Raw genomic sequence first — 15,165 nt, forward strand, 5'->3', positions numbered from 1 at the left:
ATCCTAATATTCAATCTACAACATGATTAATTCTCAGCGCTCTTGTTCAGAGAGAGAGAGAGAGGAAGAGAGAGAGAGAGAATGAAGTAAAAATATGAAAAAGAATATGAAATGCAGCAAGGAAAGCTGTACATACAAATTTAAAATTTCGGGCAGGGGAAGCGCCTACCTACAAAAGTCTAAAAGAAACCCCACTCTTTTCACTGGAACAATAGCAAAGGCTCCTTGGCAGCAAGGCCCCACCCATCCCAGGAGCCAATTTATGAAAACACAGATTTATGTAAGAGGAGTTGGCCCATACAACAGTGCAGCTGCAGGGTCCCCTGATCTAAAATGACTGCTTAGGAAAGCGGCTCCTCTGTAGCCTCAGCCCTCGACAGCTGTGGTCCACAGCTGACTGACTGACAGTCCATCCTTGACTGACTGTAGAACTCAGCAGCAGCATCCACATGGCACTTGTTTCAAAAACATGAAAGATGCAAGATTTGTTCAGAAGTTTCAGGGGGTCACTAAGACCAGTCAGCACGTAATAGGGTTGGAGTCTCCAGGAGGAATTCCTAAGAGACCCTTGTGTGAAACTGTGAAGATTATGCCCCTTGGAGCCCAGATGATTCCATCGTGTGCCCCAGATGCCAGACAGAAAGCTGCAAGATTTAGCATTTTCAATACTGGGTTTCAGCCTCACTTTAACATTTTCTTTCAGCCGGGCGATGGTGGCACATACCTTTAATCCCAGCACTTGGGAGGCAGAGCCAGGCAGACTGACTCTCTGTGAGTTCGAGGCCAGCCTGATCTACAGAGCAAGTCCAGGACAGGCAGCAAAACTGCACAGAGAAACCCTCTCTCGGAAAAAAAAAAATTCTCTCTACATCTCTGTTCCATTTAAAATGGAAATTATTATTCTATGCCATTGAATATTAGAACCATATAGCTTATATTTTATTGTACAGAGGCTCACAGTTAATAGACTGCCTAAACTCTACACTTGGACTTTTAAACAGTGTTGAATTTGAAACTGTTAAAGATTATAGGATTTTTTTTCTTTTATTTTTGAGATTATAATTGCATCATTTCTCCCTACCCTTCCCTTTTTCTCCCTCCAAACCCTCCCATGCACCCTTCCTTGCTCTCTTTCAAACATGGGGCCTGTTTTCTCATTAATTGTTGTTACATGCACATGTGCACAGAAGTTTCCTTGTGAGATCTGAGTTTGCCTGACAGAGCAGAGCTGCATAAGGGGATGATTTGACCATGGGCAAGGTTGCCAGGTGGTTGGAAGGATCTGCATTTGTCTGTGCCTGGGGGGAGGTCTTTTGCTCCACCCCTTGGCATTCCTTTAAAAGCCCTTTGGCAGAGACAGTCAGGGCCCGATGGATAAGGATCCAGGCCCTCCTGAGCCTGTTCTGTGTTTCTGTCTGTCTCTCTCTAGCTATATTTCTATCTAATATTTCCTGCTGCTCCTGCTCGAGTACCCTGGGGAAAAGTGGGGGTGGGATGGCCCCCCACAAATAATCATCAGAGTAAACAATCGTAAAATTCATGACAGAAATAAACCAAGATGGAATAAAATAAACCAAGAAAACCCTTGTCTGTTGAGACTTGGATATCCACAGAACATATCCCCAAACATTAAGATGAACACATAGCAGGAGATGGACAAAGAACGTTTTATCATCAGCAGACCAGAAAGGAGACCAGAGTATCTACTGGGGAAAGGAACATGGTAGCTAGCCTAAGTCAAAAGAACCAGAAGAGATTCAACGGCAGGTATCAGTGAGAGCAGTTATGTGGCATTTAAAACTTACATAGAATTGACATGTACAAAAAAGTAATAGCATTTAGGTGGAAGCAAATCAGGGTTCTAAGTCTTCCTAAGCCTTGAAAGAGGTGAAGGCATTAACTTGTGGTACAGCAAAAACATAAAAATGCATACTATAATTTTTATTGTATATTAAAGCAAATAAAAGATAGGTGTGTGTGTGTGTGTATGTGTGTGTGTGTGTGTGTGTGTAAAAAGAGACGAAGGAGGAGACACACAGACAGAAAAGTAAAGAAATGATAAATTCAAAAGAAGTCAAGGAGATAACAATACAAAAAGGCAGAAAACATAATATACTATGTTATGTCATATGATTATATGTTATAATTTCATGTGCATTACTAGCTACATTAATTACACATTAACCTTATTTTAAAACATATTTAAAATATTGAACAACAGAAAGCTTAAAACTAAGTCACACAACACAAACTTAAATAAGCTGTGAGCTATATTGACACAAAAATATAACTTAAAGACAAAATAACTACAGCAATAAAGGGTCATTTCATAATAATAAGATGAGAAAAACATCAGTAACATATGCCATTTCAAACATGTACATATCTGTTAATGTCATCTCAAGATACCAAAAAGGAAAAAAAAATGTTTTAAAAGATAAAACATAAACCTGTCATCAGTCCTTCAGTGGAGATTGATATATAGACTTAAATCCTAACATCACAATCACAGAATTAGAACTAAATGACAAATACACACACACACACACACACACACACACACACACACACACACACACACACATATACACAGAGAGAGATTTAAATTCTAACATCACAATCACAGAATTAGAGCTAATTGACAAATATAGAACACTTTAACAATAATCACAAAATAATGCATATTTTCAAATGTGCGCTGAATTTTTACAAAAACTAATCATATCCTATATTATGTAACAGGCCCCAGTAAATTTCAAAGATTGTGCTCAATACATTCAACAAATAATTTAAAAGACGTGTGCAATCGATAGCTTTTTCAAGTGCGAGGTCGCTTACGTTCACAGCCCTTGGTAGGTGTCCACATCAAATTCTCTTGACAAGTCACAGTCTGGGGGTCGTTGGGAGGCGATTGGTAGCCAGGTTTGCACTGGAATTTCAACTTGGTCCCAATTTCAAACATTTGAAAATTTCTTAAAGCAAGCTTATTGCCCTCCCAGGAAGCAAAGGGAATATCTGGTACACCAGTACAACCACCTGACCACGAAAAACAAAACCACGAAGACATGTTAGTCATTCCCACCACCTTTTCCTCCTGACTCCTCTCCATACCACTACAGGGATGCAGCTGAAGCCCCTTCACTTTTAGGTGATGGTGATAGATGTCTGTCAGCCGTATTCTGTCCCACTTCAAACTGTCTCTTTAGTCGCTTCCCTTCACCTTCTGAGTGTGTTATACAGAGATGTTTTGCTACTGACATAGCACGATACCACTTTTGACTTTGCATCCCATGGTAGCCATGACAGCTGGACTAGGACATACAGTGGGAGTAGTGATGGAGCTATTGATGTCCTCAAGTAGAAGGTCACAAGACTCTCACTAGAGACTCCAGCTGTTGTTCCTGGGTCCCCTCCCCAGCTGCATGTGATCTTAGGGATATAAGAGAATATATAGGAAGTGAAAGATTAATTGAAAACAGTACTGCATGATTCAGCTTCCGGGAGGTTGCCATCCAGAATGGGGTGGAGCTTTGTAGCAATACAGCTGTTATGGAGTCACTGGCACTCCATAAATAGCTTCTTCCCAGTGCTCTGAAACCACTCTGTAAGCATGCCTAGTAAGCTCATATTGGTCCCCCCAAGTTGGACGCTGGTGAAGTCATATTTTGTTTCGTCCATTGGTGCCCATCAGACACCAACGTCTGGGGTGAACAGACATTTGTTTGTACAACTCTGTCACACACTAGGCGTTTCCTCATCTGACTCTTGCCAATACTGCCAACACTTCCAGCCGCAGCTTCTGTCTGTTCTGCAGTCTTCTGTTGTGTTTGATTGTGCAAGTCTTGCCATAGAGGCATGAGGATCATCTAAAGAAGGCTGGCTACCATGTAAACATGGGCTTGTGAAGTTTCCAGCGGTAACAATGCAGTAAGAGAGATCTTGCAGAAAGCTTTTTTTATAAAATGCACAGGATTATAATGTAGATTATTATCATAAACTCTAGACCAGTCTAATGAATGTAGCGTAATGGCTAAACAAATGAATTGCTTCATTATTGCAATCATTCATTTGTATTTAACTGCTGTCACTACCTCCAGTACACACACCTTATTCTTATAAATAAATGCAAACAATGGAAAGCAGAATTCGTCACTGGGACTTACTTCCACAGGCAGGAGGACTTGGGCTCCAAACACCTACTGTTCTGTTCACCACAGTGCAGATGATGGAGGCATTGCCAAGGAGCGTAAAGCCACTGTCACAGCTGTAGATGACCGAGGAGCCATATGTATAAAGATCTTCCTCTCTACCACTGTGCTTCCCATTGCTGATTTCTGGAGGGGACTCACACGTGACAACTTAGATGAATAAGGGGAGAGAAAGGAGCAATCAGGAAGGGTATCATTGTAAATCTAAAGTTCTGTCAGTTGTAAATGGAGGGTCCAGGAGGCAATAGAGACACAAGTAGTTAGTATATAATGTGGTGTAAGTGTCATATTATCATGTCAGAAAAAAATCTTTACTTACTTACACATTCTGGGAGAGAATCACTCCAGTCTACTCCTTTACCTTGGACCTCACACCGGCTAGTTGTTGAGCCAATCAGAAGATACCTGAAAGACGGATCTAAGGTTTATCTGGAATCTTATTTTCGTTTACTCTAACAGCAACTGGAATCAAGGTGTTGAACAAATACAATTTTATTCATCATTTTAAAATAAAACAATTGATGTTCTATTGACCAGTAATTACCATTAGAACCATCTTGGAGTTCAATTTCATCATATGGAGCAGGAGCATATTTTCTCATATTAAAATTTCTTTCATCCATTTATGACAATTTATTAATTTTTCTAAGTGTTGTATAATGCAACCAAAGAAAAAAACACATATAAGTTTGGAAGCTATAATTGTTTTTAAACTAAATACAACTTACTAGAACCTTAAAAATGACGTAACTCTTTTCTCAAAACAAATATTTGAAAATTTCCCCACACATTAGAATGTACTTTGTCCTCAGAGCATAGTTTAATATGCATGTGCACATGGTCTTGATTCCTTCACGGTTTCATTACACTGTAGCAAAAGGAGGGAGCAAAATCACCAAAAAAGTCACACCATGCACCGGAAGTTCAAAACTTGCCCTATCCATCTTGTGACTTCTGTTCTTTCTTCCTTTTCCTTCTTTCCTTCCTTTCTTCTTTCTTTCCTTCCTTCCTTCCTTCCTCCCTCCCTTCTTCCCTTCTTCCCTTCTTTTCTTTCTTATTTATTTATTGTTGTGCTGAAAATGGAACTCGGCCTAACACATGCAAACGTAGTGATTTGCCAGGGAGCCTCATGACAACCCCATCATTATCATCCTTTCCTGAAGAAAGCATAAAGATAATTATAGCTAATTAAAAAAATCTTTCCCACCGTGACGGCAAGACCCTAAAATTCAGCCAACCCACCCACAGGCTTTCGTAAACACTCTCCACTGGGTTAACCCTGAAGCCCTTCTCCCAATGTGATGGGCTACCAAAGTTTCCACATTCCATCGATTTCAAAACTTCAAGTATCACATCCATGCTATGGATAACAAAGTATTACTTCCCTGAGTGGTAGATAACAAAGGCCCATGAAGAAAAAACTTCTGGTTAGGAAAATGGAATCTCTAACATGGGTAGAGTCCAACCACGGGACAGGTCAACCACCTGGTCAATGGACCACCTCTAGGAAGGATGGCTCATCTTAAGGCATACTAAAGAGGTGGGCGGATAATTAGTCCTTTAGTGAGATGCTGCTTTTCCTCTCCACAATTCCCATCCCTTGCACAGCCTCTTGCAGAGCACAACCGTGCTGGTTTGTAAGCTTGCCCACTTGTCTGAATTCCTCAGAAAAGGATAGCTTTCCTTTCCTTTCAATTTGTTGTGCTATGGGCATGCCTTCATTAATATTTTGGGGCTTCCCTGATATTTTGGACTTTCTATTTCTCTCAAGCTTCTCTACACAACAGGTGGCTGTTGGTCTGTGATGTGTCTGACCTCCAGACAGACTTAGACAGCATCTCCTCCATCTTCCTCCCCTGGGTGTTGCTGAGATTTAAAGCTTGGCTGCCCTGGTCTGCTTTTCCCTTAAACTCTAATAAAACTGTCCTTGAGCTTTCAGTTGAGTGCATTCTTATTCCTTTATTAATGAGATTAAGGTTCCCCAAAGGGAACCCCAATTTCCCCTATATCATCTGGAAACCACAAAGGGACTCCACACAATTCTAGTGATTCTGTTAGGGGTCAAAACTGAAACAAAACAAGAAAGGTCCCCCCTGCCAGGGCGGTTTCCATTCTGATCATTATTGTTGTTGCTGCTGTTTAAAATCCTGATTCTGTCATTACAAGGAGGAAATCCTAGGAGATTACTCCGTCCTTTCCAGACTTCCATCCAGCCTCTCTACCCAGAGGATGCCATGGTGTCTGACTTCAGAAAGCCCCGAAGCTGCTGGGGCTGACCTTCTGGGAGGAAAGACTGGTGCTCTAGGAGGTGGTGTGTATGTGAGGCTCGGTGGATGCTCAGAGTAGTTGATGTGTTCTTTAGGAGCACCCTGCTTCTCACCAGGTGTCCTGTACACTGGGATCCCTGCAGAGCATAACAAAGCAAACCCCCCGGAGGAGGTAGCAGTGGGGAGCTCTCTTGCAAGAAGTGCTCCAGTCTGAGAACGGTTTGGGCTGTGCCCAGAGGCCTTTGTCCTCTTCACTCTGCCACCTCGATGAAAACGTAGTGTTCCTCTTGTTCTTGTGTGATCCTAGCCCTCAGAGGCAATTGCAGGCCATCAAGTGCCTGCTCAGGCTGATGCCCGTCTGACAGGTCCAGGAGCCTTCATCGTCTTTCATGCAGGACCACATGTTTCTGGTGTCCCAGATGCTCATACAGTTGTTCTTGGGGACAGTAGCCACTAGGCTGCTGTCCAAGCTGAAGACCAGGCTGCTGGTGGTGTCTGTGCGGCCTGCACCTACATACAATCTTCATACTTTGCTCATCATACATTTGTTCAAGAACAAGCTACAAATCAAATGGTGTACAATAGATGCATGGTTCAGCTGTGTTTGCTAAGTACTGTCCTTGTCATGTGCCATCAACTATTTTGACACGATTTGAATCTTCTGGTTTTAAAGCTTGGCATTCCCTTATAAACCATTTACTTTATAGTTGTTATCACATCACGTTCGCTCTCGACAATTCCTTCTCCTTCTAAGACATTGAAAAATGTCCATTTACCCTGAATATCCATAAAATTTTATGAATAAAGTATTATCCGCCAGAATGGAGAAATGTTTTGAAAGAAAAGTATACTATGACCAAATGGGTTTATTTTGAGAATGAAAGGAAGATTATAAAGGTAGGAAAGAGAATTCTGTATTACAGCGTTATAAACTGAACGTATGTGCCTGCCCCTCATAGTCACATGGGGAAGCCATTTATTTGTGAATCTGTATAAAGAAGTCATCATGATTCGTGAGGATGGAATGGAGCCTGAAACCAGGAAGATTAAAAGTCTTTGTAAGAAAAGAAGCCAAGCCAATAAACATGTGAAGAAATATCCAACATCACTAGGAATCATGGAAATGCAAATTAAAACTCCATTGAGATTTCATCTCATCCCACTCAGAAGGGGTATCATCAAGAAGAGAAATAAAACCATTGTGGATGAAGATGCAAAGAATAAAAGACCTTAATACATCAGTGGGAACACAAGCTGCTCCAGTCACCATGACAATCAGTGTGGATGTTCCTCAAACTGTCACACAACCAGCTATACCGCTACTGGGTATTTATCCAAAAGTCTCTAAGTCAACATATCACAGTGATGCATTTACATCAATGTTTAGTGCTTCACTATTCCTAACAACTAAGTTACAGAACCAGCATAAGTATCTAAAATGCAGAGTGGATAAATAAAAAGTGCTACATGTACTTAATAGAAGTTTTTCAGCAAGAAAGACTGAAATTAGTTCATTTTCAGGGAAATGAAATGTTACCAGAGATTATCAGATTGAATGATTAGGTCAGGCTTAGAAATATAAATATTACATAGTTTCTCTATGTCGATTGCCTATATTGTTTGGGGGTTTATGGCATGCCACTAACCAATATTCAAAAAGTTAAAACTTCTGGGCCTTCATATTTGTTAGCCTGTACTGTCTAGCAGGGCATTGCTACCTTGTCAGGGCAACTCCATTTAAACTCTGTCAACATGTGTGTATATTTCAGGAAGCTTCTATAATAGTAGGTTTCAAAGGTCTTCAGTGATGCGCATCCTCTCCCAAACTCCCTCCTTTATCCTGTCCTCTGACTACATTGAAGACTTTCCTTGTCCCCCTTCATTCTATCCCCTTTATGTAAAGGAATCTTTTAAAACTATTCTGAAACCCATCGTAAAGAACAGTTAGTTGGCTGCACTTGAAGTCTCATATCATAAAACTGAGATTAGGAGTTTGTGCAGAGATTTAATTGCTGAGGAATTTATGCAGGAAGTTAATTGCTGTTCTAGATAACTAGCCAGACTAAGGGAAAGGCTGGTGCTATGATAAAGTTTCTTTGTACCTATAACTTTGGTTCAACAAAGTTGAACCAGCTGTCAGCTGGCGACTTTGTCCTTGTAAACTGGACTGGAGCTGGCTATCTGCCCTTAAGAACAGGGCTATTTCCTGGAGAGGTTTATCTTACAACCCATATAGCAAGGACACCTGGTCTAATCTGAACTTACTTTGAGGCTTTAAATCAGCTAATGGTATACAATTGTCTTAGAGCTGGAGAGATACTGTAATTTTCCTATGTCAGCCTGAGCTCTGATCTAAAACAGGTCTCTAAGTCTCTCACAATTTTAATAGACTTAGCTATAAAAACATATTTTTATTCATGAAAATTACACAGTTTAAGAAGAAATCATCTTCCTGATAATCCATAGAAATAAATGTTCCAAATAGGTGGGATATATATTCACGAGGAAAGCATATTACCAAATACAGGCTGTAGGAAAAATCCCACAGCTGTTTAGGGAAGAATTGTACTTAGCACTTGAGAAATTACAGACAAAATTACAGACAAAACGGTATTCATAGTCTGTGACCCCGTGGTCCTTGCCTGCCAGGACTCACCATCAGAGAATTACTCAACTGGAGGGTTGACCTGATGAATATTAGTTGCCATCTGCTGTAGATTGCCATGACTCGTGGCAGAAGAAGGCAACCAAATTAAAAGCTGTATGAGCCGGGTGGTGGTGGTGCTCGCCTTTAATCCCAGCACTCGGGGGGGGGGGGGGCAGAGCCAGGCGGATCTCTATGAGTTTGAGGCCAGCCTGGGCTACAGAGTGAGTTCTAGGACAGGTTCCAAAACTACACAGAGAAACCCTGTCTCGAAAACAAACAAACAAAAAACAAAACAAAACCAAAAACAAATCAAAGTTGTATGAGAAAAAGAAAAAGTAAATTACTTCTAAAGGAATACTGACAAGTACCACGCAGGAAAACTTAAAAGATGGGATACTAAAACCAGCAAAAGATACATAAAAGAATCTAGGGACCAATTCCCTTGTTGGACATAGATGAAAATTTTCTCAATAAAACATTCATAAATGAAATTAAAGAACACATTAAATATTCAACATCATGGTCACATTGGTTTCATTTCAGAAATTAAAGGCTGGTTCATAAATGTGATTAGATACAGACAGGAATCTAAGAACAGAAACCATATGATTATCTCATACATGCAAAAAATGTTCTTGACATTCCTTCATAATAAAAGCCTCAAAAAAAAAAACTAAGAATACAAAGAACATATTTCAGTGAACAAAGTCTGTATATAAGAAATCCATAGCCAACAGCATACTAATACTAAATGGGAGAAAACTGAAAGCATGTCTTTTAAAATCAAAAGCAAGACAAAAGAATACACTCTCCATTATTTTCAATATGGTGCTTAAAGTCCTAGCTACAGCAACAACTCAAGACAAGTTAAAAGGGATATAAACAAAACAAATGAAGAAGTATCCCTTTTTGCAGATAACATGATCTTGTACTTAAAAGACACCACCAACTCTAACCAGAGAACTCTTAGACCTAACCAGGACTTTGAGTAAGCAGCAGAATACAAGATCAAATTGCAAAAATCAGATTTCCTATAGACAAATTATAAATTTGCCATGAAAGAAGTCCCATTCAGGAGAGCTTTTTTTTAAATCCTAGGAATAAGCTTACCCAAGGAAGTAAAAAACCAGTGGGATGGAATTTTGAAATGATGAAGAAAGAAACTGAGGATGAACCAACAACGTAAAGACCTTCCATGCTCATGGTAGCAGATTTAATACTGTAGAAATGGTCATTTACAAGTACGTGGTGGTTTAAATGAGAATAGCACCCATAGGCTCATATGTTTGAATAATTGATGCCCAGCCAGGGGAAATGTTTGGGAAGGATTAGGGGGTGTGGCTTTGTTGTAGGAGGTGGTCACTGGGGCAATGCCATTCTCAGCCAGCTCCTTCTGCCTTGTGTTTGGAGATCAAGATGTGAGCTTTCAGCTACTCCTCCAACACCATGCCTGCCTGCTGCCAAACTTCCTGACATGATGGACATAGACTCATCCTTTGGAATTGTAAGCCCTCAATAAATTCTTTCTTCTTAAGTTGTTTTGGTCATGGTGTCTTATAACAGCAATAAAAAAAAGTAACTCAGACAAAGTAGAATGTGATTCCCATCAAAAGCACTACTCATCACAGAAGTAGAAAAACACTAAAATACATACAAAACAAAAAAACCAAGTAGTCAAAGCCATCCTGAACAGAAAGAGTAAGGCTAAGGATGCCACAATAACTGGTCTTAGAGCCATAGTAACAAACCAAGAATGAAGTAGTGCACACATAAACCTATACAACTTCAGCTGCTCGATGCCTGACAGAGTTGAAAAAGAAAAAGAAAAAAAGCATGGAGAAAAGACAGGTTCTTCAAACAAGGGTACTGGGGAAATTGTGTCCCCATTTACAGAAGAATGAAACTACACCCCTACTTACTCTGTAAGAAACTCAAGAAATAGAAGACCTGGAACCCTTAAACTGCTAGGGAAAATAGGTAGAACACACTTCAAGATATGAGAATAGAAGAAGACTTTATGCAAAATTACTCTAATGACTCATAGAACAATCCCACAAACTGACCAAAGGGATTGCATGAAGTTAAAGAGTGTCTGTACAGGGCTGTACAGTACAACCAGCTGACTAGAAATATAGGATGGGAGAAAATCTTGGGCAATTGTACATTCAATAAGGGATTCATGTCTATAAATGGGCAAATAAATTAGTCTTCAAATGATGAAGTCCAAATAGCCAATAGCTCTTAGAAAGCATGTTCAGCATCCTTAGCCATCAGAGAAATACCAATTAAAACTATACTAAGATTCCACCACATCCCAGTCAGAATGCCTACTATGAAAAAAACAACAACGAATGCTAGTGAGGAAGTGTGTGTGTGTGTGTGTGTGTGTGTGTGTGTGTGTGTGGTGTAAATAATTGAGTTTTATTCAGTCCTAATGGTCAGAATTCTCTCATTTGCAGGAAATTAGGTTAAAATGAAGAGCATCATGTTAAGCATATAAGCTAGCCTCAGAAGCACAGATATGCCATGTTTTCTCTTATGTTCTTAATTAAGATGTGTATAAGTGATAGTAGAAGGGCGGGTATGAGAAAGAGTAGGATGAAACGAGCATGAAAACAAGAATTATGAAAATACAAAATAAAAATAAAAAACAAGAAACTTATTGTGTGAATATATAAACACACTAAAATCATTGAATAGAAAGCCTCTAAGTAGATCCAGATATACCCAAAAGTAAATATAGTATCTTAGAAGGTTTTATCTTATATTATTAGAATAAATGTTGACTTTTAAAAAACATTTTACCACATTTTATTCATTTGGACGGGGCAGGGGGTAATGCATGTGTATCTGGAGTCAAGAAGACACCTTGCAGGAATAATTTCTGTCCTATCATGTTGGTCTTGCAGACATATTAGAAGAAGGTATAGATACAATGATACATGAAAATATCATAATGAAATCTCTTACTTCTGAGGAGGGTAACTCCATAACACCAACTTCTCCAAAAATTATCATCATAAAGTTAGATATAAAATTTAAACCTACAGAATGTTTAGGAAAAGCTAGAAACACTTATGGAGAGCCATAAGTGCACCTTTGGACCCAGAAGATGGCGGGCCAGAGCTGCTTTGCAGACCTGGGTGGGAGTGGCAGCCCCTGAGTTACATGGTACTTTTTTATCCACGTGGTGCCAGAAGTACTCCTGGTTTCCTGTGCAAGGATCTCAGTATGGCTCAGAAGACAGGCAGCTTGTGCCTCAGGATATAGTGGGGAAGATATATCTGAGGGGAGAATTCATAACTGACACCAAAATAATGTTTCATGAAAGAAACATGGCTGGACTGGATCTCACCAAGATTAAAATCCTTTTCCTTGTAAAAGATCTTGTGAAGAGGATGAAAACATTTGCAGTCTGGAAGGAAACTTCACAGTTTACATATTCAATGAATGACTAGAATCTAGAATATGCCAAGAATTCTAAGAATGAAAGGAAAATATCAAATAATCCATTGGAAAATGGGAGAAAGGGTGAACAGATACTTTGGTGAAATATGCACATGGGAAGGAATAGAGGAAAACAAGATCAAGACCATTACCTCCTAACAGAAATGCATGCTTAAAGCCCAATGATGTCACTGATTTGGTAACGATAAAATGCCAAGGCACCAATAAAGGCTAATGTTGATAATAAAGGTGACTTTAAGGTTAAACATTACATTGTTAATCTAGTAATTGCATTCAAGAAATAAACACCCAAATTCAACCCTCCCCTCCCCCGCAAAAAAAAAAAAAAAAAAACCCACCCTCTGGATATGAGTGGTTACAAAGCATTCTTCATTGAAGATGAGGGGGAAACACCTCAAGTGTCCCTCAACAGTCAAGTATTGAAGCACATTCTAGACTGTGGGATCTGCCTCAGCAGTGAGACAGGGGAGACTGTGGATGCACATAACAGCTTTGGTGGGTGTCCAGAGGATTATCCTTCATCCTAAAAGCAATCTCAAAAGGTCACACACGTGTGATTCTATGTATACAATGGTCTTGAAATGGTACAGTTGGAGACACAGACATCAAAAGATGACAGAAGTCAGGAAGAGAAGGGAGGGAGAGGGCTGGAGACAAAGGGTTAACAGGTACGATGGAGCCATCCATCTCCTGACTGTGGCAATGGTTACGTGAATGCACAGATTTGTCAAAGCTTACATAGAGTAAGCGCATGTTCTCCCAGATGAGTGTATGTAAAGCAAGTGAACTCGGTGTGGTGGCCAATAGATTATATTAATTTCTCTTTCTCTTTTCTTTTATTTTTTTTCTTGTTGCTGTTTTTGTGTGCAAAGTTTCTCTGTGAAACAGTCCTGGCTGTCCTGGAACTCACTCTGTAGACCAGGCTGACCTCAAACTCACAGAGGTCTGCCTGCCTCTGCCTCCTGAGTGCTGGGATTAAAGACCAGCACCACCATCGCCCAGTGAATGCTTATTTTCTTGTTGGGATATGGAACTATATCATACAAAATGTAACTTTAGGAGGCAGTGAAACAGTATATGAAAATTTCTTACTATCATTTCTTATAAAAACAAATAGTTTAAAAAACTACAGTGAGTGTTGATTGGTTTTAACACCTTAATAAACAAACATTCTAAACTTTGATGAAATGTTCACTCTGAGAGGTGGAGTGGAAGTTTGTCTTAGAAATAGACATTCATTTTCATTATAAAAATTTTAACAGTCTATGAAGAGTCACCTGACAAACTTTATCAAAATGTCGGTGTGTCTTTTGGGTAGATACAGTGGTTCTCAACCTTCCTAATGCTGTGGCCCTTTAATCCAGTTTCTCATGTTGTGGTGACCTTCAGATATAAAATTATTTCCTTTGACCCTTCATAACTGTAATATTGCTACTGTTATGAATCATATTGTAAATGTCTGTGCTTTCCAACAGCCTCAGTTGACCCCTGTGAAAGGGTTGTTTAACCTCCAAAGGTCAAGACCCATGGACTGAGAACCCCTGGTGTAGAACAACCATCCTATTCCTGGAGCTGTAACCTTTAGAAAAATCTATATACATATGTCAGAGATATATCTAGAGAATAGTGAATTCAAGAATAATATGTAATAACATGAGATTAGAAATGCACAGACATCTGTTTTCAGGGACCATTGAATAAATTATGCTAAGCTCTGATACACATTGAAAAACTTGATCTGCTGTAGTATGGTTATGGAACACCCCTCAAAGGCTCAGGTGTGGTAGGTGTGGTTCCATGCTGGTAGATCTACTAGAGAGATTTAGAATTAGAAGATTTAGATTTAGAGAAAATTTAGAATCTAGTGTGAGTATGTAGGGCTGGGGTGCCAAGCCCTTGAAGGATATGTTAAAACCTTCCCCTTCTCACTCTTTTTTGCTTCCAAGACACCAGGGGTGAACAGCTTTCCTCCACACACCTTGATGATAGTGCCTAGAGACTGTAAACTGAAGCCTCTAAAGTCATGGCCAAAATAGATCTTTCCTCCTTTCAAATTGCTAATCACAAGTATTCTATCACAACAATGGAAAACTAATGCAGTACTCATAAACACACAATACAGATGTGGAATGAGCAAACAGTAGGAACAGGAGGATCAAGGATCTTGGATACATATTTATCGTCATAATATGCTCCATGACTTAACAAATATTTCATTCTCATGGTTCTGGAGACTGGAAGCTTCAAGGCTGGGGTGCCTCTACGGTTAAGTTCTAGAGGCTTCCCAGGTTGCAGAAAGATGCAGAGGAAACAAGTTCTCATATACATCTTCTTTTAAGAGGGGAGGGGCGTACACCTAAAAAGGCTCATCTCCAGGTACCTTGCAAATAAAGATACGGATTTGGGTAACAAAAAGCCACGTTCAGCACAAAGCAATGCAGTTCAGAGGGAAAAAAAAATCAAAGTTCAAAACAGCGTGAGAAGTCAAGTAAACGTGCATAAAAGGGGGGTAAGACATTGGTGGAAGTTTTTGTCCTCAGTTGTGTTTGTATAATAAATACTCATGTAATAAATA

General features: G+C 39.7%; 1 protein-coding gene across 2 annotated transcripts in view; it reads right to left on the reverse strand.

Moving 5' to 3' along the window:
- The window catches only part of LOC102915133 (zona pellucida sperm-binding protein 3 receptor-like), a 41,757-nt gene that overhangs the window by 12,852 nt on the left and 13,740 nt on the right, over nucleotides 1-15,165 (reverse strand). For both annotated transcript variants that reach the window (XM_076547318.1, XM_076547317.1), the window contains exons 5-7: nucleotides 4,528-4,613; nucleotides 4,164-4,358; nucleotides 2,839-3,036 (exon numbers count right to left, since the gene is read on the reverse strand). In XM_076547318.1, coding sequence (XP_076403433.1) covers nucleotides 2,839-3,036; nucleotides 4,164-4,358; nucleotides 4,528-4,613 — 479 coding nt within the window. The remainder of the gene's footprint in view (nucleotides 1-2,838; nucleotides 3,037-4,163; nucleotides 4,359-4,527; nucleotides 4,614-15,165) is intronic.

Source organism: Peromyscus maniculatus, chromosome 11 (genome assembly GCF_049852395.1).
Source record: "Peromyscus maniculatus bairdii isolate BWxNUB_F1_BW_parent chromosome 11, HU_Pman_BW_mat_3.1, whole genome shotgun sequence".
Classification (NCBI taxonomy): Eukaryota; Metazoa; Chordata; class Mammalia; order Rodentia; family Cricetidae; genus Peromyscus; species Peromyscus maniculatus.